The 26,181-nt window shown below is 40.1% G+C and overlaps 1 protein-coding gene across 3 annotated transcripts in view; it reads left to right on the top strand.

Moving 5' to 3' along the window:
• Positions 1-26,181, top strand: part of FMNL2 (formin like 2) — a 303,763-nt gene that overhangs the window by 169,641 nt on the left and 107,941 nt on the right. For all 3 annotated transcript variants that reach the window (XM_060152877.1, XM_060152878.1, XM_060152879.1), the window contains exon 2: positions 5,752-5,835. In XM_060152877.1, coding sequence (XP_060008860.1) covers positions 5,752-5,835 — 84 coding nt within the window. The remainder of the gene's footprint in view (positions 1-5,751; positions 5,836-26,181) is intronic.

Here is a 26,181-nt window from a genome sequence, read left to right as displayed (position 1 = left end):
GACATTGTCATTGATTGAGGTTTTATAAGAAACAAAAATGCTCTTAAGTGTGCAGACTTTGTTAGTAGCTGAAGCATAAATGCTAAATCAGTGAAGATATTTTCAGACTGAACAGCATGACTGAGTTAGTTTGCTTTTCATTGATTGAGCAACTTGTTTAGTGCCTACTGTCTGCCATGTACTGTGCCTGATATTGGGAATTAACAAAAGAAGTCGTCCTTGAAGTACTTAGTCCATGGAGGAATTCAGGTAGGCAAACATGATTAGGGTACAGTGTGTGTGGTGGTGTAAAGGAGAGATGTATACACTGCTGTCAGAGCCCAACGAGAAGGTATATTTTCTTGGAGTAGTTGGGAGAAGGTTCTAGTGATAAATGATATTTGAGCTGATTCTTAAAGTTTGTCAGGTGGAAAGGAAAGGGACGTTCCTTACAGAAAAAAAAAATGCTCTTGGATGATCTAATTTATTTGTGCTAGGAACTTATACAGTCTAGAAAATTTATAATTAACATCCACTAAACTTTTCAACTCAAATATCATATGTCTTCAATGGACCTTTGGCGTGTACTTGAGTGCAGCAACTTTGTGATTAAATTCTCTCCTATGCCTGCAGTGCAGATATGCTGGCACGTGGTCAAAGCCCAGTGCTTACTTATTGGATGGATTGACAGAGGAAAGGAAGGACAGGAGAGCCCTGTGTCAAGCTGTCACTAAGGATGGATGAGGCGGAGTTGTCACTGTGTTAGGACAACTTGCAAGTTGTATATCTTCTGCCAGATAGAAGGGCAATCCATTTTTATACAGGCAGTAATAGTGCCTGGAAAGAGAGCCAATAGTTTCCTCAGAAAATAGCTTGGGCTCTTAGGAATTACCTGCACAAACATTTAGCTTGGACTCCAGAGGCCTGCCCTATACAGCACAAAGGGAATGAGTTCCCTCTAAAAAGTCTATGGGCAGTTCTTGCCAGCTAATCACAACAGGCCTAAACTTCAACCAGGCCTCTGTGCAGGGTCTGATTTTAGATGGAGCTGCTTCCTTGCGGTCCCTGTAGAATTATTAAGCTGGGCAGTGTCCGCCTGAACTGCTCAGAGGCTTGACCCTGTGGAAGGGGTGATTTTAGATGCTTGGTGAATGATTACCAAGTACAGTTTTAGTTTTGGTGTATTGATGCTGAATAACTTCTCTGACAATAACTAGTCATCAGGTTCAAAAAGACTTCTTAAGACTCTTCTCGTTCAGAAAGATGCAGACCCTTACTTCTGACCTTCAGAACTCTGTACGTACTTGCCTGCTTGACTGTTCTCTTGGATGTTTCCTAGCTATCTTAGACCTAACCAGGGCCACATAGAAGTCTTATTCTTCACCACCTCCTCCAGATTTGCTCCACCTTTGCAGTGTGCCCCTCTCATTAAGGAGACCAGCATTCACCTAGTGACTCCAGGTAGAAGCCAGACGTCCTTCCTCAGCCCTTAAGTCTACCCAGTCAATTTCACGTACTGTTTCTGACATCTGTCCACCTACTTCAGTTGATGTGCCCTCTGCTTTGTCCCAGCCACCACCATTCATTTGAACTACTGCCCTGGCCTCCTAACTGGCTCCCCTGCTTCCACTTGTGTTGTTTCTAATCCGTTCTCCATATAGCACCCACAGCAATCTTTGGAAAGCTCACCTGTTTATGTCATCTCATGCTTACAAGCCTTCACTGGTTTCCCACTGCACTTTAGGTCAAAGGAAAAGTCTTCACCCCAGTCCTCCGTGGCTGGGCATGACATAGCCTTGCCTCGCCTCTCCAACTTTATCTTTCCCTCATTCCCTCTCTTTTACTTTCTCTCCAGCCACACTGACTCACTTTCAGCTCTTTGATGTGTCCAGCTGTTTCTTACCTTAGTGTCTTTTCCGTGTTCTCTCTGCCCAGAAAGCTGCCATCCACTCTTTACCTGGCTCACCTTTTCTCATTTCTAGGTCTTATCTTAATGTTACCTTTTCCTTGAGAGATCGTTCAATCTAAACTTGCCCTCTGATAACCTCTATCAAGACTTATCAGAGTTTGAGAAGACTAGTTTGTTTCATCTTTACCTCTCTTATTATAATACGATGCTCCATGGGGACCGTATCTGTCTGGTTCCCCACTGTGCTGTGGAACACAGTGCTTGTACAAGGGTGGTGCTTCATAAACATTTGAAAGAAAGACTGTTTTATTAAAATAAAAGTTGGTCCAGAAAGGAGCATCTTGGCTTTCTCTTTTCAGTAACAACAGGGCCTGCATCTAATTTCCATAGCAGTGTTTGCAGACTGCTTCTGCATGAAAGTCTTGTGGAGTAGTAACAGAAGGTCAGTTATTTGCGATTTTACTTTGCTGCAAAAAAACAAACAAACAAAAACCAAACCAAACAAACAAAAAACACTTGGAGGCATTTTTAGTGTTTGTCCTTGGAGTCTAACAGACTAAGTTTAGGTCCTGTTTTCTGTAAAGCTGTCCAACCTTGAGCAAGCACTCTCAGGCCTGTTTTCCCATTTGTAAAATGGGGAAAATTGTATCTATCCCATGGGTTTGTTATGAAGATTAGATGAAATTGTGTATGCAGACTGTCTTACACAGGGCTTGGCACCTTGTAAGAGGTCAGGCATTCTTTGTCTTACCCGTTTATATCATGAGAGATTAATAAGGACTTGGAGAAAAACTCATTTTACCTGCCTTATTATCTTACTGTTCTTAATTTTTTTTTTTTTTGCGGTACGCGGGCCTCTCACTGTTGTGGCCTCTCCCGTTGCGGAGCACAGGCTCCGGACATGCAGGCTCAGCGGCCATGGCTCACGGGCCCAGCCGCTCCGCGGCATGTGGGATCTTCCTGGATCGGGGCACGAACCCGTGTCCCCTGCATCAGCAGGCGGACTCCCAACCACTGCGCCACCAGGGAAGCCCTTATTCTTATTTAATGCATAATCACACCCATGGGCACTAACATGAGCGTCAAATTCAGTTTAAGAGGAAATGAGCCATCTCTAGGGTGCAAATAACCAATGATAGACTGGTTATTTAGTGGTCAGTAATGTTGGGCTCCCTCAGAAAGACACACATGGAATTCTCCTTTGCTTTATCCCAGGAGTTGTTGCTGAACATTATAAAATTGTAATTACAAATAAATACAAGTAGTTATTTTCTATTCTAGTTCAAGTAAATATTACATGGAGATAGGCCGTATGAAAATATTTTTTCCCATTTCACATTATTTCTGTGGAGAAGCCTTGGCAGTATCATTGAAATCTCTGGGGTCCAAAGATTTTCTAAGTATGTTGTCAGCTTTGGGGGTTATTAAAAAATTAATATTCTGAAGAGATTATTAGATTCAAATCAGTAAGTGGGATATCTACTCCCTACTTAGGCATACCAGTCTGGATGCTAGATTGAGCTTTGGGGAAAATGCTTGAGTTATATCTATCAAAATCATCAAAGGTTAATTCTCTGCCATTAAGTCAGAATAACCCACCCACCCTTGCCTCTATTAAATTTGTTTCACTGGGGCTTCCCTGGTGGCGCAGTGGTTGAGAATCTGCCTGCCAATGCAGGGGACACGGGTTCGAGCCCTGGTGTGGGAAGATCCCACATGCCGCGGAGCAACTAGGCCCGTGAGCCACAGCTACCGAGCCTGCGCGTCTGGAGCCTGTGCTTTGCAACAAGAGAGGCCGCGACAGTGAGAGGCCCGCGCACCGCGATGAAGAGTGGCCCCCACTCTCTGCAACTAGAGAAAGCCCTTGCACAGAAATGAAGACCCAACACAGCCAAAATAAATAAATAAATACATTTATTACAAAAAAAAATTTTGTTTCACTGGATGACATGAGACAGTACTGGTGGCAAAGGGAGCTGTTTCTCTGTAAGTACAAGTCCTCCAGAGAACTAGGGGCTTGAGCATTATAAATTCAAGACCTTTGAATTTGTCTACTCGAATATTCACCCACGCAAGGGGCTGTATTGTTTATCATGAGCTAGGCATGATTTAGAGTGTTGATATAAGGGGTTAGGGCAGTTAAACATGTAAGACATTAGTTGAATACTTGGCTCAGTTGTTTAGAGCATGGGAGCTTTACAGGAAGACCAGGGGAACAGATAAGAATTCCTTCTGGGGCTCTCTCACTCTGCCATGTTCTGTGCCCAAAGATCTCACCTCAGTCCCAAGCCAAGTATCTTGAAAATGTGTATGATTGGTTATTTGGGACATTTGACTAATAACTTATGTATGTACCTGGGAAAATCATGATCAGCACTATAGAGGGTGTGCTGTATTGATGGAGGAGGGTTTTATGAAGACTGATGTCTAGACATCTTTTAGCTCATGGTACATTTCTCACTGCAAACCCAACTTCATAAACCGATATAGCTAAACTGAGAATTGAGGTTGCTGATGGTAACATATGTCCTGAAGGAGTGCTGTCATCTCACAGAGGGGACAAAAACCAGTTGCACTGTTTTCTTCTTTACTTTCATCTGTTCTTTTACTCATAGTTGTCTATCAAAGCGAGTCAAAGTTGACGCTATCTATCAGTGGTTCTGTTCATTGAGTTTTCTTTTGGTGTTTTCTGTTCTGTGTCTGGTGGGGCTGTAGTGCTTTGAAAAGAAGTTGGGGACTTCCCTGGTGGCGCAGTGGTTAAGAATCCGCCTGGGGACACGGGTTCGAACCCCGGTCTGGGAAGATCCTACATGCTGGGGAGCAACTAAGCCCGTGTGCCACAACTACTGAGCCCGCGTGCCTCAACTACTGAAGCCCGTGTTCCTAGAGCCCATGCTCTGCCACAAGAGAAAACACTGCAATGAGAAGCCTGCGCATTGCAACAAAGAGTAGCCCCCTGTCACCGCAACTAGAGAAAGCCCGCGCAGCAACGAAGACCTAATGCAGCCATAAATAAATAAATAGATACATAGATAGGTAGATAGAAATTAAAGAAATTGGGAGTACAAACCTCCAGTTATATAATAAGTCATGGGGATGTAACATGCAGCATAAGGAATATGGTCAACGATACTGTAATAACTTTGTAGGGACAGATGGTTGCTAGACTTATTGCGGCAATAATTTCATAATGTATACAAACGTCAAGTCATTTTATAGTACACTGAAACTAACCTCATATTGTACATCAACTATATTTCAATTAAAAAGAAAGGGCTACTAGGAAAAGAAAAAAAAAAAGGAAGTACTGGAAAGACTGCCAAAGAGAGCATCTGTGCTCCCAGTTTGGGAAGGCCGGGGAAGCAAGAGACAATAAAACACCCTGGGGGCAGGAAACTGGACATATGGTCTTTTGAGGACTTTTCCAGGACTGATTTGTGATTTCTAAGGAAATTTTGGTAAGGATATAACAAAATCAAGTTCCCACTGTCCAAAATGAAAGACTCTTATGCCTGGGGAAAAAAACTGGGCCAATACCTTCTCAATAATAACCTCTGACCTTTTGTTGAGGAGACTGGGAGCCTGCAATTAAATGAAGAAATAAGGCATTATCTTTCCTGAAATGCAAGTCTGTAGTTCAGAGCAGACTACCTCAGTGTCCCAACATAGGACTTCAGAGTCTCTCTCCTGCCTTTCAACCGATTTGATGTTTAAATGACTTGTATAGGGTGTTTATGTTAATCAGATGCTAGGATTTGAAAAGTCATTAAAGAACCACAGTAGCATTCTTTGGTCTGCCCATGAGTTCCCCATTAGCGGTCTGTTGTGGAATGTGACATATTTCTTCTCTTTTTTTCTCACAGAATGCTATGAACCTACCCCCTGACAAAGCCAGATTACTGCGGCAATATGACAATGAGAAGAAGTGGGAACTGATTTGTGATCAGGTAAGAAACATTGATGCTTTTTTTCAAGAAATAATGAGAGAAGAGAACCGGATTTCCTCCCTAAATATATCAGACTTTTTTCAGGAGATGCATGAATTTCTGTCTTGTGATTTGCCTTCCTGTTGATTATGACCAAAGGAAGAGTTAGAAAATGACATTTTATTCTTGCATTATTTTAATTCTCTACTTTATTTTTAAATGTTTTTTAGTTAAAATTTCTGGTAACTCTGGTCAAGTGGACAAATCAAATTCAGCTGATCTGTTTTTCTATTTACCTTACATAGCAGTTTATGCTTCCTGAATAATGCAGGTCCTCTAATTTAGTTGGCTTTCTTATTCATGTGTATTGATGTTTACTGGTGCAAGAAGGTGAATTGTTTATAAAGAAACATTGCTTGGGCTGATAAAAAATTATTTCATATTATAGCAATTCCCCAGGTGTTTTTATCATTAACTCATAACAAATTTAGACTCTTCAGAGAGATATATAATAAAAGGGGGATTTCTCCATTTTCTTTCTTTCTACCCTCCAAATTCTACACTTCAGAGGCCCACTGGTAAGACTCTGAAGTATTTCCATCTAGTTTTTTCTTCTGTTTTTGTTTTTTAAAAACAATATGTGAATACCCGTACATACTCTTCTGCATCTTGATATTTTCTTCAGTATGGATGTCTCTACGTCATTCTTTTAAAATAGTATGTAGTATATTATTGTAATTGGTAGTAACTTTTGGGGGACTTCACTCCTGGGCAGGTACAGGCTAATTGTTTAAAGCTTAGAAGGCTCACCCTGTAAAGAAAAGATAGGCTCTGTATATTATATATTAGCTCTTTTATTTTGTGCCATGAGCGTCTTCAGGGTGGTCGTGTCCCCCCAACCCCTTGCCACCCTGAAAATTCTTGGTAGTGTTGTAATTTCCTTCCAACCCTTTGGTCTCTGCTGTGGGACAGATGCGTCAGGGGAGCAGAGGCATTTTCTGTTCCCCAAAGGTAGATGGTCCATGTTCCCTAAGGAATAGATACCTGCAGTTTACATGGAGCTTCTGAAGTGCCCATTGTGTGTTGCTTTACTTTAGCTTCTGAACTAAAACAGTAAAGCAGTGGTGGGGACATCATACTCCATTCTGCATGCTATATTGAGCACCACGAGTAGAGACAAGCTGAAGAGAAAGCTTATTGCTTATAAGACCATGATGCAAAAGAATAAAATTTTGCTGACACAGTCTTCTTCCTTGAGACTTAATTTTAAATGAGTATTACCTAAACCTATTACTGCCAAGAGAAATGATTTTATGATAGTGAACAAAGCGTATAGGGGTAATTAGTATAAAGGGAAAATAACCACACAAATGAGAGAGGTCCAGGGGTGGTTAGAAATCCTGTGTATGACAGGTTGTGATGGAGCACAGAGCTCAGGCAAAGGAAGGTTTTCTTGGGTGATGGTTTGCATCTCCAACATGCCAGAAAGGGAAGCCTGCTGATGATGGACATTTCTAACAGCTGTGCTCTTCTCAGCCCATAAGTAGCTTCATGGAGTTAGTGATGGGGTCTAGCGGGGATCTTGAGGCAGAGGGTTCAGGTTATTATTGCCCTTAAATGTTGACATGCCAGGATGTGGAGAATTGCGCTACTTCATTGGTTCCTTTCTGGTGGTCACTTTCACACATGCTGACAGCTGCAAACGGAAGTGGCTCCATCAGTTCTGAGGCATATGTGTGATTTGTTAATAATAAGGAAATAATCATAATAATCATTATTGCCAGTAACCAACATTTAATAAGCAGATTTTCTTCATAAGAGTTCTGTGTTAAATCTCGAAAGCAGTCATACTCATTAATATCTCCATTTGACATACAGGGAAAACTGAGACTTAGAGATATCATTGCTGAAGCTCACATAGCTGTTACGTGGTAAAGGGGTGTACACAGTCTGATCTGGAGAATATGTACATTCTGGGGTCTATACCCTTAACCACTAGCTCTTTGCTCCCTTCCTTATAAAGTGCTCAAGTTTGTGAATAAACTTAAAAATACATGTTATCTCCGTTTCTCCGACTTGCATTCTGTCATGCTTTCCTGAGAGGGAGAGAAAGCCGGGAGTTGTTAACACAGGCACTAAGCTGCCATTATGGTGAACTACCATTTTTGGTTAACCATTAGTCATTGTGAGAATTGTGGCCAGCAGAAAACTGGGCTTTTTGTCACATATAGGTAACCCACTGGTATGTCACACACATGAATATCATTTCTCCTATGTATGTTTGTGAGGGAAAAGATAAAAACCATGAGCTTAGAGCATTCATAATGTAGTATTTATATGGCAAATATAATGTATTGGTGTTTGTTGACTGTTTATCTGTTACCTACATGGACCATGTCATATATATATTTGGTACCTATCTATATCTGTCAGTGGTACCTAAACTGATAGACACTCAAAATACATTTGTTTTTATGATTCCATTTATATGAAATGTCCAGAATACAAAAATCTGTAGAGACGGAAAGTAGATTAATGGTTGCCATGGCCTGGGAGGGGGGATGGGGAGTGACTGCTAATGGGTGTGGATTTCTCTTTAGTGTGACAAAAATTACACAAAAATTACTATAAAAAGACTTTTTGGGAAAATTGGGGATATTTGACTTGTGACTCCCAAGGAATTATTAGGTGATTCCAAGAAATTATCTTTGACTTTGTTGGTGTTGGTTTTGGTTTTGGTATTGGATTAAATAAGAATCTGTTCTTACTTTTTAAGAAACATGTACTTGTGCAAGGATGAAATGATATGACTGGAGTTTGTTGTAAAATACTTCATCGAAAAAACGTGGTAGATAAAGGAAATGTGGAAGAACCTTTAGTTGTTGAATCTTGGTGAGATATGTTGAGGTCTATTACAGTAAAATCTCAACTTTTGTGAATTTTGGAAAATTTATAATATAAAATTTAAAAACAAAGATATTTGCTACTTAACTACCTTCATTTTTTTCCTCATCTGTAAAATATAGTTAATACTAACATCCTTAAATTATTTTGAAGATTGGAGGCAATATATGTACAGTACGTAGACTAACACTGGGCATATAGTAAGTGCTTCATAAGTGGTAGGGCTGCTTCTGCTGTGGCTGAGGGGCCCAGATATTAAATATTAGAATCATGATTATTTTTATTGTCAACTTGTCTTCAAAAGATTCAGGGAAATTTATTGTTGAATCAATCATCATATGTTCCCCAAACATACTTTGCGGTTTGAATACATGGTGCATGATGCTGTCAGGAAAAGCCACAGCTATAGATTTCAGTCCAAGAAAACATCAAGGTGAACCTCTCTTTTGTGAAGTCTTAAAACAATGATCGTGGTGTGTTGTCATTGCTCCCGGACACACAACCCATTCCCTGGCCCCTGTTGCTTTGTGCACAAATAACGTACTAAATACAAATATTAATTTTATTTCTTTTAAAACAAATAATGCAGATACATTATCTGTTGTCTTAAAGTATATGTTATACGCAAGGTGTACAAAGTAAAATTGGCTATTAAAGAAATTTAATTCTAAAAAGAAGTATGTGAACAAGAGTGTTGGATGACACAGGGAGAGATTACTTCAGGTTTCAGTTCCATAAAAACTGTCATGTGGACACTGTGAATCATGGAACTGGTCATGTTTCTCCTTTTTTCCCCTGGCTGCTAGAATGCTCGGAGCCAAATCTGTGGTCTTCCCTTACCGAGTATACAGTATCTTAGTAGCCTACGTTTTGTTTACCAGCCTCATCCATGGCTTCATTGAATTTTTCCTGCCCACATTTTCCCTCCACATTGATTTCCTCACTTAAAAAAAAAAATCTTGTATGAAGCTGTAAAGTTTCAGAAGTCTTCCTTTTGAACAAGATGAACATAAAATATATCAGCATTATTAGTGAACAAAAATTAAGTTTGCACAGATAACAATACTAAAATTTTCTATCTGCTGTGCATTGTGCAAATCGGTGCATCGTATATTCCAGCAGTATCCTTTAGCCCTTTCCTAGATTACTGCATAAATATAAAGATGACCTGCGCTTCCAGTGGGTCTCAGAGGTTAGACATGGGAGAACCGTGTAAGTCTGTTCTGAGTGGGATGATAGAAGCCGAAGAAAGAGGCTTGCTTCCCTGCTGGGTTTTGGGCAGTATGAGGTGTATCCCAGGGAACTTATTTCTGTGCTGTAGTAAGTGGGCAGAGTTCCACGAGGACGTCCGTTCGAGGACTCTGTGGGGACACCGAGGCTAATTTTATAATAGATGAAATGACAGCGTGAGAGTAAAAAGCTGGAAATACTAAGTTCTTTTGACAAACGCAAATGAAAACTCACAAGCTGTGTAGCAATAAGAGGGCTCTTTCAATGGTCTTTATATCTATGCAGAGAGGGAAGGCCCTTGCTCTCACTCTTGCCTCAATTTTCAGTGCTCCCTGAACACAGACGCTGTGCTGCACTGGTTGGCTTTGGGGTCTTGGCAGTTTCCCACAACTTAAGGATAAAGGTTGCATATAGGGAGCTGCAAAGATCCTGGATGAATTTAGGACTTTCAGATCATTATATCTGGAAGGGTTGTTAGAGATCATTTATTTCAAGCCACTCTTTAAATTCTTCTCAAAAAGAATACTTAATGCATGCTTGTCAAAAAAAAAATTTAACTGTATTGGATCATAGGAAGTAAAGCAGAAATCCTTTTGCCTTTCCTGCCTGTTCACTAAACTCCTTATTTTATAGATGATGAAATGGAGGTTCAAGAACATAAAGGACTAGGCCAGTGCCAAGGCCACCCGGGTTAGTTAGACAAGAACACCAATTCCAAACTCCAGTCATGAGCCGTTTCAATTATTAGGGACCTAGAAACAATCCGTTGAAACCTGAATTGTAATAGGTAAGGGGCTATCACCAAGGCTTCATTCTGTGGCTTCTCAGGTGATGTTGGCATGGAGGGAATGGGGTCTGTAGAACTTAGCGGTGGTGGTGGCTTGGTTTGTAACTGTGCCTCAGCTGAATAAGTGGAAGTGGTTAGTCAAAAATTCAGGACATTGTAGATGACTAAGACTGAGGGGGGTAGATTCCGCGAATGTGCGTAATCCCGTCCCAAAATGTTAGCAGTGCATACCTGAGCTGGGTCAGAAAACTCCCCTGTGGCTTTGCTGGTGATGGCACAATTTGTTTTTTTTTGCAGGGGGCGCTGGTTTGACACGGCTCGACCTTGCCCCCTAATGGCTGGCTATTGCTTTGCATTGTAGCCTCGTGAGAGATGGGTGTCTTCCCTTTGCTTGTATAGAATGATATGGGAGAAGGAGATTAAAAACAAAGACAAAAAAGGGGAGAGTGAAGAGGTGGCAGAAAATCATATCCACTTAGACTCAGCTTCCTGTGTTCAGCACTTCAGGGAGATCAGATTGCAGCTCTCAAGGCTTGGCATGTACGTGTCCTAGTCAGGAAAGGGGAAGGCCCTTGCTGCCACTCAGCCAGAGCTGAGCCAGGCCAGTGGTACTAAGATACTCCAGTACAGTGAGAGTTGCTCTTGTCTTTTTCAACACAACTGACCCAGACCATTTGAATGTATTTAATCATCAAGAATATAATTATTTTTAAAGCCTTCACTTACTTTCTAATACTATTTCTTCTGAAAGACAAGAAAGTTACTTACTGGATAACTTACTAAGCCAATTTGCCACTGGAATCAAATTTCCTAAAATATTGAAGAGCACACATATATCTCTGTGATTTGTTTTATTAACTGTACATGTTTTTATGAGCCAGTTAGAGCTCTTCTCTGCCAGGTAAGCAAATATTACTGGATACTGATAAATTATTTCTTATAGACCATCAGGTTCAGTTAATGAGGGCTTGTCCTTGGAGCCCCAGGGGAAATAAATGAGTTGTAACAAGGGAGGGTGGGAAGGATGGCTGTAGCCTGCTTCCGTGTCGGCTGTCATGTTAGTCATTGGAGCAGTGTATGGATAGCATAGATAGTGTGGGAAAGAAGCAGAAGGAAAAGATGGTGATGCAGCAGTAGCCTTCGCCTTGCTCTACCCCCTCTCCTCTTGCTCCAAGACTCCCGATTTAATCTGCCTTTAGCCGCTATCCCCCAGTTCCAGGCTTTGATTCTACATTTAGCCCAGCTCACTTCATTGAGGCTTTCCCAGCTGTCGGGACAGCAGACAGCCATCTCCCTGCCCTCTCCCCCTTATTCATTCCTCTATTACTATATTTAATATTATTTGGTGTTAAGTTGTTTACATTTTTACTGTACTTCCATAGTTCTGTGGTATGTTGAAATGCTCTTTAGTTTAAAATCATTGTTAGGTTTTGGGACCTGTTTAATTGTTTTGAAATTTTATCTTTCAAACCCTTAGTGTTTTTCTTTTATCGTTTTGATATTTGATCTTTCCCTTCTGTGTAATCCTCCTTTTGACTATGCGTTAGTTGGATTTTTTGTTTGGTATTTTGTTTTCTAGTTTATCTGAAAAAAATTTACTATGCATCTTATAAAAATGAGAATTTTCTCTTGTATCCAAATAAAGTCATCACAATTAAAATGAGTAATAATTTCTTAATATCGTCTACTGCCCGGTTCATATTTCTCAGTTTTCTTAATGTTCTTCCCACCTGGTTTTGTTCAAACTAGTCCAGAATCAATCACACACTACATCTGGCAGTTACGTTCTTTAAGTCTCTTTTAATCTAGAACAGACTTTTATTCATGATGCTCATATAGTAAAGCGACCAGGCAAGCCATTTTGTAGGAAATCTTGTTTCCTGTATTTACCTGATTGTTTCCTAGAGGTGTCTGAGCTCCTGAATTTCCTGTTAACCAGAAGTTAGATGTAAAGATATGATAGATTGATGTTGAACGTCTTTGTCTGGAATATAAGAGACAAATAATATCTGATATCTCACCATTAGATAATAAAGGTCAAAGGATCAGATGGCAACCTGATTCCTCTGTTGTATAATTATGTTTTTCCCTTACGCAGAAAGGAATCTGTGGAGTGTTACTTTGGCATCATATATACGTCGTCTCGTTACCTATCAGCCTTGTACCTAGTGAGTTTTAAAACCAATTGATAATTTTTGGCTGAATCAGTTTCATTAGGAGTTGCAGGAAAAAAGACAAACCCGATTTTCTAATTTTATTTCCCTTCAACATTAAGCCAGCAGCTAGAGCTTTCACCTGGTCCTGGTTTACCCTGGAATTAACTATTCCTGTAATTCTTTCCCTCAATTGTCATTTTTCAAAGTAAGGGCTTAGTTTAATAGATACCTCAAAAGGTGACAAATGTTTTCTTTAGCTTCATTTTGTGAATATCATTGTGAACCCATGGATTTTCATAGTCAGTGTGTCACAATCAATAGGAGATTTTTTTTGGGGGGGGGCTCACATTAACAACATTTTAACATTTGGGAGCTCCTTCGTGCTGGCTCGTCTATCCTTTTGACATGACCCTATTAATCCTTACAAGCTTTTTGTATGGTGCAAAAATCATTTCTTAGGCTTAACTTATACTTTCCTTGCACCTGACCTAGAATAAGACATTTCTTCAAGGAGCCCTATTCTTTTTCCCAGGGGATGGTATTAGAAGTTGTCATATTATTAGGTTGTCACAGCTGCTGGGTGAATTTGTGTCTCAGTTTAAGTGTCTGGACCTTGAAAATGTATGTCTAAACATTATGAGTTCAAATTGATATTTCCAAATCAATTTTTAATATTAATTCACTTATTTTTTTGATTTTATAATTATCACTTTTTTTCAGTGAAATATTTGATTCCTAACATCAATTATTTGTCTTTTCCTATAATGTTAAAAATTTCAAAATAACAACTACCAATATCATTACTAACTAAAGTTACTAGGTGAAGGATAAATGTCTTGTACCTTTGTGTCCTCGGAATGCATCCTATTAAAGATGTGCTGAGTACTGTCATTTAAAGTCACTTGATGTTGATACCTTTTCTGTTATTAACTTCCAGTATAAGTTAGAGTAACGATAGATAACAAACAGATGCTGTATGAGATTCCTAGGGCTGTCATAACAAATGACCACAAACTCCATGGCTTAAAACAACAGAAAGGGTTTTGTCACAGTTCTGGAGGCCAGAAGTCTGGAATCAAGCTGTCTGCCGGGCTGTGTTCCCTCCAAAGGCTCCAGGGGAGAATCCTTCCTGTCTCATCCAGCTTCTGGTATCTATTGGCGTTCCTTGGCCTGTGGCTGCATAACTTCAGTCTCTGCCTCCGTCTTCACATGGCCTTCCCAAACTCTTCTCCTTGTATCTGATCCTTCTCCTCTGTCTCTTATAAGGATACTTGTCACTGGGTATGAGCCTACCTGTATACTCCAGGGTGATCTCATCTCAAGATCCTTAACTTCATTGTATCCACAAAGACCCTTTTTTCCAAATATGGTCACATTCACTGGTTCAGGGGTTAGGACATGGACAAATATTTTGGGTGGGGGGACACCATTCAACCCACTATAGATGCCAAGACACATAATGATTTACAAAACAAGCTTGTCGTTCACATAACAATCCAAGTTGGTATTGTTGATCATTGGGGGTTAAATTACACAGAATTAATCAGGGATCCACTTGAGGCTGTTTTCAACATAGTTTCAGCTTTGAAATCAAAGGAAGAAAGAAAATGCAGGTGGACACCTGGAGAGTTTTTTGGGCCAGGTTTGAAAGTGGCATGTGTTATAGTCTTATTTTTTTTAGCTAGGCCTGCCAAGGAGGATGAGAAATGTAGCCTAGCTGAATACCCAGGAAAGAGAAGAAAGTGTTAGTAAACAGCTAGTCTCTGCTATGATTACCAATTTTGATAGTCTGATAGTTTCATTTGTTTTAGATTGTATTCAATTTTAAAACTTGCCTTGGGCTTCCCTGGTGGCGCAGTGGTTGAGAGTCCTCCTGCCGATGCAGGGGACACGGGTTCGTGCCCCGGTCCGGGAAGATCCCACATGCCGCGGAGCGGCTGGGCCCGTGAGCCATGGCCGCTGGACCTGTGTGTCCAGAGCCTGTGCTCCGCAACGGGAGAGGCCACAACAGTGAGAGGCCCGCATACTGCAAGAAACGAACAAACAAACAAAACCTTGCCTTTATTTATGTATTCATTAATTTATTCATTGAATAAGCATTTAGTTGTATAGGTGAGGGAAAGCAAAGAGTAAAGTGAGAGAGGGTATGGGTCTGAGTTCTCCCAAAACAGATACCTCCTGTGATACTTGGAGTCTGGAAAGGACTCTAAATGGTTGATAATATCAGTCTGTTCTGAGTTCCAGCAGGGGGCCAAGCCAGGCATGAATTGGCTTTGGGACATGCATTCTTGCCAAATTAAAAAAAAATTGTCTCTGAGTTATCTTCTCCTTGAGATTTTTTTTTAACATCTTTATTGGGGTATAATTGCTTTACAATGGTGTGTTAGTTTCTGCTGTATAACCAAGTGAATCAGCTATACATATACATATATCCCCATATCTCCTCCCTCTTGCGTCTCCCTCCCACCCTCCCTATCTCACCCCTGTAGGTGGACACAAAGCACCGAGCTGATCTCCCTGTGCCATGTGGCTGCTTCCCACTAGCTATCTATTTTACGTTTGGTAGTGTATATATGTCCACGCCACTCTCTCACTTCGTCCCAGCTTACCCTTCTCCCACTCCCCATGTCCTCAAGTCCATTCTGTACTTCTGCGTCTTTATTCCTGTCCTGCCTCTAGGTTCTTCAGAATCTCCTTGAGATTTTAAAGGGACTGTTGTCCTTTTCTTGAAGTTGCCAAACCTGAGTTAGTTGCTATTAAAAAGAAGACAAGTTTTAGTTTCCCTCCAGAAAGCAAGTTTCTCTTCCATTAAGACTTACTCCAGGCCTCCAATTTCTTGATTCTAAAACGCTGGAGAAGCAATGAGAGGAGCAGATGCCAACTCTCTATATGTTGAGCTTTCTAGAGTTTAGTATCTCTGGAGACATGGAAAATTGAGTCTGAACCCAGAAGTGAGTTTACATCTTTCCTCTTCCAGAATTTCCCTTTGTCATACAATTTTTATAGTGGGGAGAAAAGATGCTGGCTTATCCCACAGGGACTGAGAGAGGGACAGAAAATGGGGAGAAAGTTAGCTAAACAAGGGGGGAATTATTCCTTTTTAAAGGAATCCTTTTTGGCAGCTTGATGTAAATGCTCTCTCAGAAATGCTATTCGGCATTAGCAGCTAAAGCAAGAGGCCTGGGGCTCAGTCTGATATGAAGAGTTTAGGTTATCTTTTGCCAGAATGAACATCGCATTTCCTGCCTTCCTGCCTGGTAATACAAATGGAATTACAGATCCCCCGAACCCCCCTTAAAACAACTAAATTGCCTGAGCTGACCCAGACAACTTGGTGATGCTGTTTGAAATAAACTTGATTGTGTGAGTATCTTCTGTAAACTTGGGAATGCTGTTACAGGAAATGAAGAATCATGTAGCCAGTTTAAGGCATACAGGCTAGACTGAGGTTGACCTTTGACACTATCTTTCAGAAAATAATTTATATTATTTATTAAGGTGTAGTAGCCAAGAATTTCGACTAGGTAATTAATACAAATACTACTTTATGTTGTTTTAACACTTGGATATTTAACTCATCATCTTTGCTGTGGAAGGCTGTTTTAGTTTAACTTTATTAGTAGGGCTTCCTTCCTTAAAAATTCAACAAATTCAATTAAAACACTTTAAATAGGGGAAAATGATGAACTATGAATAGGATTAAAGAAGCCAAATTAATATTAAAGAATGAATTATAGGATGTTTTGATTAGGAAAGACCTGTTGAACTAGAAGAGACTTTTGCTAGTCTAAATAAAGGAAATCATTTGGAAAAGTCTCATCAAAAGTTATTTTCAGTCTGAGAGCTGTAATGGAACACTTGGAAAGTTGTCCTCTCCTCTCAGACTAGGAAAATGATTTCATATTCAGAGCTGAAGAATGCCTCACGGCCCTCCAAGAAACTGTGGCTGTGGAATGCATCTGACATGCTGATTTTTCTGCACTAGTCTTAAGTGCAGAAATGGCCAACTTTTAAAGTTGGAAACGGAGAAAGGGGAGTTACATGGTATTAACTGTATGCTCTTCCACTATTCAAAACTCCTCATTGACTCCCTGTTGTCTGTTCTGTATGCATTAGCTTATTATTTGACATCTGCCTTTGTCCTTTCCAACTAACTGTTTAGATCCTTTTGTGCCATTGCCTTTCATAAACTGTGTTACTGGAACCCAGCTAAAGCCTTGAAGTTGCTGGCACATGCCCTGTGCTTCTCTGCCTTTGTTTCCATGTTCCCCCATCTGGAAGTCTCTGACTCCTGCCTCTCACACTGTCCCAGGATATCTATATGCTGCCTGTCCTTCAAAACACAATTCAAAAGCCAGTTTCTTCAGGGAAGTTCCTTTGATCATCTCGGTTGGAAAGAGCCTTACCTTTCTTTGAACTTCCAGAGGATCCCATATGGCTCTTATCATATTCTGCTTTGTATTACATAAATGTCTGTTGTATCTCAGAGATGAGATTTAATGCTTTGGCATCGAATTAGTTTCGTTTTGTGCTTTTTACATGGTGTCTCGCATAATATGTTCTGGATGAATGGAAGAATGAAATGACCGACCAAAAACAAAAAGTTTTTTTTTCACCTTGATATTTTTCATGTTAGTGCCTGGAAACAGGAGACCTAAATGTGATAGCAAGATTTAAGATGTTCAGAGGCAGGGACTTGTCTAGCAAAATGTTTTCATCCAATAATAACCGCAGGGATCCTTCTAAATAGTAGCACAGCTGGCATTAGCTGCCTCTGGTAGTCGTTAGACAAAATTTGAATCCCATCTGAATGTGCTTTCTTGGCCATCAATTGTTATAAGTAGGTAGAGTCTTAATACTTTTTCTTCATTTTCTCTTCATTGTCCTCTTCTTTCATATGCATACTTTCTGTAGGTGGGGTAGTCATCTGGCAGCCTTTCCAAAGTGTCAGAATTTGTTTTTTTCTTTTTGGGAAACATGGAATATGCATTCCCTTGGGAACTTTGGTACTCTCAATTCCTTGGGGGAATCTGGCTCTGTTTGCGTACATTTTCTTCATGTGTGTATAAGTTGTTGCTGCTGTGAGAGCTGAGATGTTATGGCTAACCTCAGTTTCCCTGCTTAGGAACCTGGTTTCAGGTCTTGGCACCTCCTCCTCCCACACATGCACTCTTTCCTGGCCTCTGCTATATTGTGTAAATCACTTCACTTCTGTCTATATACAATATTAATGCAATATTTTATTTTTGTCTTTCCTCCTCTTCATCTACTCTTGTCAGCGTTCTCCATTTTAGAGGGTAAACCCTTGGAGGACATAGATTATTCCTGTCAGTGTAGCTCTGAAGAGCATTTAGCACCAAGCTAAGTCCTGCAAATTAGTACTCACTAATGGCAATGATGCTGGTTGTAATTAGAGCTCATTTAGAGACAACAGTTTGCTTACTCAGCCTTGGCAAAGCAAGGCCAACTACTGTCAGCTTCTAGGAAGAAAAATCAAGCTTAGTGAGCTTATGTGCACAAAAGCAAAGCCCTTTGAATTTTCACCATCTAAATTTATTACAGGAGCAGAATAATGAAACATTAGTAATGGTATAATGATGGTGACGTCTAATTCATCCCTAAGGGTGTTGAAGCAGTTTGTGTGGCTTTGCTTAATCCACTATTGAAATACAGCCAGTGACCCTGTGACTTTCCCAAACAGGGAAGAAACTCAACACTAAGTGTGTCCCCCACAAGCCATTCATTTCCCAGAGACTCACTATAATTTCTTTTCTTAAACCTCAGAATATGAAGATATAAGATAAACTTAAATGAAATTCTGTTTGATTTTGGAGCTGCTTATCCAAATAGAATTTATGGAGCAGAAATGCTTATGACATGCTTGTTGTAAGTCCAGCCAATGCCAAATTAACCTCAGTTAAGTAATTTCTCCTGTAATTATACACATGGATAGAGAGGATGCAAAGGATCAGAAATGTTGTGCTAGGTGAGTGGAATGTCCAGTTCCAAACCTTTATGCAAAAAAGCTTTCAGTGACAAAGTTTATTAGATTCAGGTGGGGAAAGGGGGGTGTGGAGGGAGGCCCCAGAGAAACAGTTCAGCTGGTCAGAAAGGAACCAAGACTGAGTCTGCCTGTGTCTCATAGAGAAGGCCGTGTTGTAGCATAGCTGAAGAGTTCCATGTCCTGTGACTTGCCCAACAAATCTAGCACTTCCCTGTCACAGCCCTTCATTTAAGCTCCTTTAAAGAATGGCTTGGGGGCTTCCCTGGTGGCACAGTGGTTGAGAATCTGCCTGCCGATGCAGGGGGCACGGGTTCGTGCCCTGGTCTGGGAAGATCCCACATGCCGTGAAGCGGCTCGGCCTGTGAACCATGGCCACTGAACCTGCGCTCCGCAACAGGAGAGGCCACAACAGTGAGAGGCCCACGTACCGCAAAAGAAAAAAAAAAAAAAAAAAAAAGGCCTGGTTTTCTTTTTTTCTGTTCTTTTTTAAAATTTTTAGTTGAGTATAGTTGATTTACAATGTTTTGTTAGTTTCTGCTGTACAGCAAAGTGAATCAGTTATACATATATCCACTCTTTTTTAGATTCTTTTCCCATATAGGTCATTACATGAATGGCCTGGTTTTCTAATTTGAGTTGCAGTAGATTTGAACCTTGGTCATTAAATGGAATCCAATCAATGCTTTGTTTTTTTCCTTATCTGCAGGGCTGGCCTGTGTATAGGCAGAGTGACTTTCCTAGTGGCCAGTGGGGAGAGGGGAGGCTGATGTAAGCCTTAGTGGATTGAGTTAATGAGAAATGTATAATTATGGAAGGCACTAGGCAGTTTCAGAGCTGTGAGAGGTACAACACAAGCTTATCAGCAAATGTCCTTTCACTATGATAGTAGTTTGGCTGACATATCTAGCACAGAATCCACTGGGTGTATGCCTTGTACAGAGTGTTTACAGCCTCTCTGAGTACTTTTAAACTTTAAAAACTTACTCGTAATTTATGTGAGAAGTGACTTGTATATGACATTTAAAAGAAGTTTAATTCTTTGAACATTATTAAGGACTGGGTGCTGAGTATTCATCTACATACTGAGACTCAAGGAAAAGTAGAACATGTTTTTTGTCTTTTAAAAACTTACTCTAGGCTGGAACTCCTGGCTTGGGGTCTCTCCCCTCCGCCGTCACCGAGCTGCCCCAGAGCCCAAGGGGAGGGTGGCCTCACTGAGGCTCCCGGCTCTGGAGGGGGCCCCCACTGGCCGAAGCCGTGACTCTCCTTGGGACTGGGAGACAGTTCCCTAAACCTGGACCTCGAAGGCCACCTTTATTCACACAAAGAAAGGATTTTTCCATGTGGAGGGCGACCCGTCAGAGTTTTGCTTTTACCATTTGCTTTGGGGTTCTATCTGTTCTTTTTTTTTCCTTTATTTTCTTCCTTTTCTTCTGAGCAATGTGGCTAGCAGGGTCTTGGTCCTCTGGCCAGTGTCAAGCCTGAGCCTCCGAGGTGGGAGAGCTGAGTCCAGGACATTGGACTACCAGAGACCTCCCAGCCCCACATAATATCAAATGACAAGAGCTCTCCCAGAGATCTCCGTCTCAACACTAAGACCCAGCTCCACCCAATGGCCAGCAGGCTCCAGTGCTGGACGCCCCATGCCAAACAACTAGCAAGACAGGAACACAAGCCCACCCATTAGCAGAGAGTCTGCCTAAAGTCATACTAAGTTCACAGACACCCCAAAACACATGACTGGACGTGGCCCTGCCCACCAGAAGGACAAGATCCAGCCCCACCCACCACAACACAGGCACCAATCCCCTCCACCAAGAAGACTACACAAGCCACTGAAGCAACCTCACCCACTGGGGGAAGACACCAAAAACAATGGGAACTATGAACCTGCAGCCTGTGAAAAGGAGACCCCAAACACAGTAAGTTAAACAAAATGAGAAGACAGAGAAATATGCAGCAGATGAAGAAGCAAGGTAAAAACCCACCAGACCAAACAAATGAAGAGGAAATAAGCAGTCTACCTGAAAAAGAATTCAGAGTAATGATAGTAAAGATAATCCATATCTTGGACATAGAATGGAAAAAATACAAGAAACGTTTAACAAGGACCTAGAAGAACTAAAGAGCAAACAAACAATGATGAACAACACAATAAATGAAATTAAAAATTCTCTAGAAGGAATCAATAGCAGAAAAACTGAGGCAGAAGAACGGATATATGACCTGGAAGATAAAATAGTAGAAATAACTACCACAGAGCAGAATAAAGAAAGAAGAGTGAAAAGAATTGAGGACAGTCTCAGAGACCTCTGGGACAACATTAAATGCACCAACATTCGAATAATAGGGATCCCAGAAAGAGAAAAGAAAAAGAAAGGGTCTGAGAAAATATTTGAAGAGAGTATAGTTGAAAAATTCCCTAACATGGGAAAGGAGATAGTCAATCAAGTCCAGGAAGCGCAGAGTCCCATACAGGATAAATCCAAGGAGAAACATGCCAAGACAGATATTAATCAAACTGTCAAAAATTAAATACAAAAAAAAATTAAAAGCAGCAAGGGAAAAGCAACAAATAACACACAAGGGAATCCCCATAAGGTTAACAGCTGATCTTGCAGCAGAAACTCTGCAAGCGAGAAGGGAGTGGCAGGACATATTTAAAGTGATGAAAGGGAAAAAACTATGACCAAGATTACTCTACCCAAGAAGAATCTCATCCAGATTTGATGGAGAAATTAAAACCTTTACAGACAAGCAAAAGTTAAGAGAATTTAGCATCACCAAACCAGCTTTACAACAAATGCTAAAGGGATTTCTATAGGCAGGAAGCACAAGAGAAGAAAAAGACCTACAAAAACAAACCCAAAACTATTAAGAAAATGGTAATAGGAACATACATATCGATAATTACCTTAAATGTAAATGGATTAAATGCTCCAACCAAAAGACATAGACTGGCTGAATAGATACAAAAACAACACCCACCTATATGTGGTCTACAAGAGACCTACTTCAGACCTAGGGACACATACAGACTGAAAGTGAGGGGATGGAAAAAGATATTCCATGCCAATGGAAATCAGAAGAAAGCTGGAGTAGCAATTCTCATATCAGATAAAGTAGACTTTAAAGTAAAGACTATTACAACAGACAGAAGGACACTACATAATGATCAAGGGATCAATCCAAGAAGACGATACAACAATTGTAAATATTTATGCACCCAACATAGGAGCACCTCAATACATAAGGCAAATGCTAACAGCCATAAAAGGGGAAATCGAGAGTAACACAATAATAGTAGGGACTTTAACACCCCACTTTCACCAATGGACAGATCATCCAAAATGAAAATAAATAAGGAAACACAAGCTTTAAATGACACATTAAACAAGACGGACTTAATTGATATTTATAGGACATTCCATCCCAAAACAACAGAATGCATTTTCTTAAGTGCTCATGGAACATTGTCCAGGATAGATCATATCTTGGGTCACAAATCAAGACTTGGTAAATTTAAGAAAATTGAAACCATATCAAGTATCCTTTCCGACCACAACGCTATGAGGCTAGATATCAATTACAGGAAAAAATCTGTAAAAAATACAAACACATGGAGGCTAAACAATATGCTACGAAATAATCAAGAGATCACTGAAGAAATCAAAGAGGAAATCAAAAAATACCTAGAAACAAATGACAATGAAAACATGACGACCGAAAACCTATGGGATGCAGCAAAAGCAGTTCTAACAGGGAAGTTTATAGCAATACAATTCTATCTCAAGAAACAAGAAAAATCTCAAAAAACTTAACCTTGCACCTAAAGCAATTAGAGAAAGAAGAACAAAAAAACCCCAAAGTTAGCAGAAGGAAAGAAATCATAAAGATCAGATCAGAAATAAATGAAAAAGAAATGAAGGAAACGATAGCAAAGATCAATAAAACTAAAAGGTGGTTCTTTGAGAAGGTAAACAAAACTGATAAACCTTCAGCAAACTCATCAAGAAAAAAAGGGAGAAGACTCACATCAACAGAATTAGAAATGAAAAAGAAGTAACAACTGACCCTGAAGAAATACAAAGGATCATGAGGGATTACTACAAGCAACTCTATGCCAATAAAATGGACAACCTGGAAGAAATGGACAAATTCTTAGAAAAGCACAACCTTCCGAGACTGAACCAGGAAGAAATAGAAAATATAAACAGACCAATCACAAGCACTGAAATTGAAACGGTGATTAAAAATCTTCCAACAAACAAAAGCCCAGGACCAGATGGCTTCACAGGCGAATTCTATCAAACATTTAGAGAAGAGCTAACACCTATCCCTCTCAAACTCTTCCAAAATATAGCAGAGGGAAGAACACTCCCAAACTCATTCTATGAGGCCACCATCACCCTGATACCATAACCAGACAAAGATGTCCCCCAAAAAGAAAACTACAGGCCAGTATCACTGATGAACATCGATGCAAAAATCCTCAACAAAATAGTAGCAAACAGGATCCAACAACATATTAAAAGTCTCATACACCATGATCAAGTCGGGTTTATCCAAGGAATGCAAGGATTCTTCAATATATGCAAATCAATCAATGTGATAGACCATATTAACACACTGAAGGATAAAAACCATGTGATCATCTCAATAGATGCAGAAAAAGCTTTTGACAAAATTCAACACCCATTTATGATAAAAACTCGCCAGAAAGTAGGCCTAGAGGGAACCTACCTCAACATAATAAAGGTCATATATGACAAACCCACAGCCAACATTGTTCTCAATGGTGAAAAACTGAAACCATTTCCTCTAAGATCAGGAGCAAGACAATGTTGCCCCCTCTCACCACTGTTCAACATAGTTTTGGAGGTTGGAGCCACAGCAGTCAGAGAAGAAAAAGAAATAAAAGGAATCCATATTGGAAAAGAAGAAGTAAAACTGTCACTGTTTGCAGATGACATGGTACTATATACATAGAGAATCCTAAAGATGCTACCAGAAAACTACTAGAGCTAATCATGAACTTGGTGAAGTAGCAGGATACAAAATTAACACACAGAAATCTCTTGCATTTCTATACACTAATGACAAAATCTGAAAGAGAAATTAGGAAATACTCCTGTTTACCACTGCAACCAAAAGAATAAAATACCTAGGAATAAACCTACCTAAGGAGACAAAAGACCTGTATGCAGAAAACTATAAGACACTAATGAAAGAAATTAAAGACGATACAAACAGATGGAGAGATATACCATGTTCTTGGATTGGAAGAATCAACATTGTGAAAATGACTATACTACCCAAAGCAATCTACAGATTCAGTGCAATCCCTATCAAACTACCAATGGCATTTTTCACAGAACTAGAACAAAAAATTTCACAATTTGTATGGAAACACGAAAGACCCCGAATAGTGAAAACAATCTTGAGAAAGGAAAATGGAGCTGGAGGAATCAGGCTCCCTGACTTCAGACTATACTACAAAGCTCCAGTAATCAAGACAGTATGGTACTGGCACAGAAACAGAAATATAGGTCAATGGAACAGGATAGAAAGACCAGACATAAACCCATGCACATCTGGTCACCTTATCTTTGATAAAGGAGGCAAGAGTATACAGTGGAGAAAAGACAGCCTCTTCAATAAGTGGTGCTGGGAAAACTGGACAGCTACATGTAAAAGAATGAAATTAAAACAGTTCCTAACACCATACACAAAAATAAACTCAAAATGGATTAAAGACCTAAATATAAGGCCAGACACTATAAAACTCTCAGAGGCAAACATTGGCAGAACCCTCTATGCCATGTACCACAGCAAGATCCGTTTTGACCCACCTTTTAGAGAAATGGAAATAAAAACAAAAATAAACAAACGGGACCTAATGAAACTTCAAAGCTTTTGCACAGCAAAGGAAACTATAAACAAGACGAAAAGACAACCCTCAGAATAGGAGAAAATATTTGCAAATGAGGCAACTGACATAGGAGTAATCTCCAAAATTTACAAGCAGCTCATGCAGCTCAATATCAAAAAAACAAACAACCCAATTCAAAAATGGGCAGAAGTCCTAAATAGACATTTCTCCAGAGAAGACATGCAGTTCGCCAACAAACACATGAAAGGATGCTCAGCATCACTAATCATTAGGGAAATGCAAATCAAAACCACAATGAGGCATCACCTCACACCGGTCACAATGGCCATCATCAAAAAATCTACAAGGAATAAATGCTGGAGAGGGTGTGGAGAAAAGGGAACCCTCTTGCACTGTTGGTGGGAATGTAAATTGATACAGCCACTGTGGAGAACATTATGGAGGTTCCTTAAAAAACTAAAAAGAGAACTACCATATGACCCAGCAATCCCACTACTGGGCATATACCCTGAGAAAACCATAATTCAAAAAGAGTCATGTACCACAGTGTTCATTGCAGCTCTATTTACAATAGCCAGGACATGGAAGCAACTTAAGTATCCATTGAGAGATGAATGGATAAAAAAGATGTGGCACACATATACAGTGGACTATTACTCAGACATAAAAAGAAAGGAAATTGACTTATCTGTAGTGAGGTGGATAGACCTAGAGCCTGTCACACAGAGTGAAAAAAGTCAGAAAGAGAAAAACAAATACCGTATGCTAACACATATATATGGAATCTAAGAAAAAAATGGTACTGATGAATATAGGGGCAGGACAGGAATAAAGATGCAGACATAGAGAATGGACTTGAGGACACGGGGAGGGGGAAGGGTAAGCTGGGATGAAGTGAGAGAGTAGCATTGACATATATACACTACTAAATGTAAAATAGCTAGCTAGTGGGAAGCAGCCGCATAGCACAGGGAGATCAGCTCAGTGTTTTGTGACCACCTAGAGTGTGGGATAGGGAGGGTGGGAGGGAGGTGCAAGAGGGAGGAGATATGGGGGTATATGTATATGTATAGCTGATTCACTTTGTTATACAGCAGAAACTAACACACCATTTAAAGCAATTATACTCCAATAAAGATGTTTAAAAAAATAAAAACTCTATCTAAAGCAAGATGAGTACACTTATTATAGTGTAATGAGAAGAACAAGGATTAGAGAGTCAGAGAACTTGAGCTTTAATCCTTGATCGGGGTGGGGGGGTGTTGGCGTGTAATGTGTGTGTGTGTGTGTGTGTGAGATTTAAGGCAAGTCATTTACACTCTGAGCCTCAGTTTCCTCATCTATAAAATGGAGTTTAACATCTACTTGGCAGATAGGGAAGCTTGAGTAAGTT

Source organism: Lagenorhynchus albirostris, chromosome 6, assembly GCF_949774975.1.
Source record: "Lagenorhynchus albirostris chromosome 6, mLagAlb1.1, whole genome shotgun sequence".
Taxonomy (NCBI): domain Eukaryota; kingdom Metazoa; phylum Chordata; class Mammalia; order Artiodactyla; family Delphinidae; genus Lagenorhynchus; species Lagenorhynchus albirostris.
Note: the sequence above shows the minus strand (reverse complement) of the source record. Positions and strands in the feature narration are given on the sequence as shown.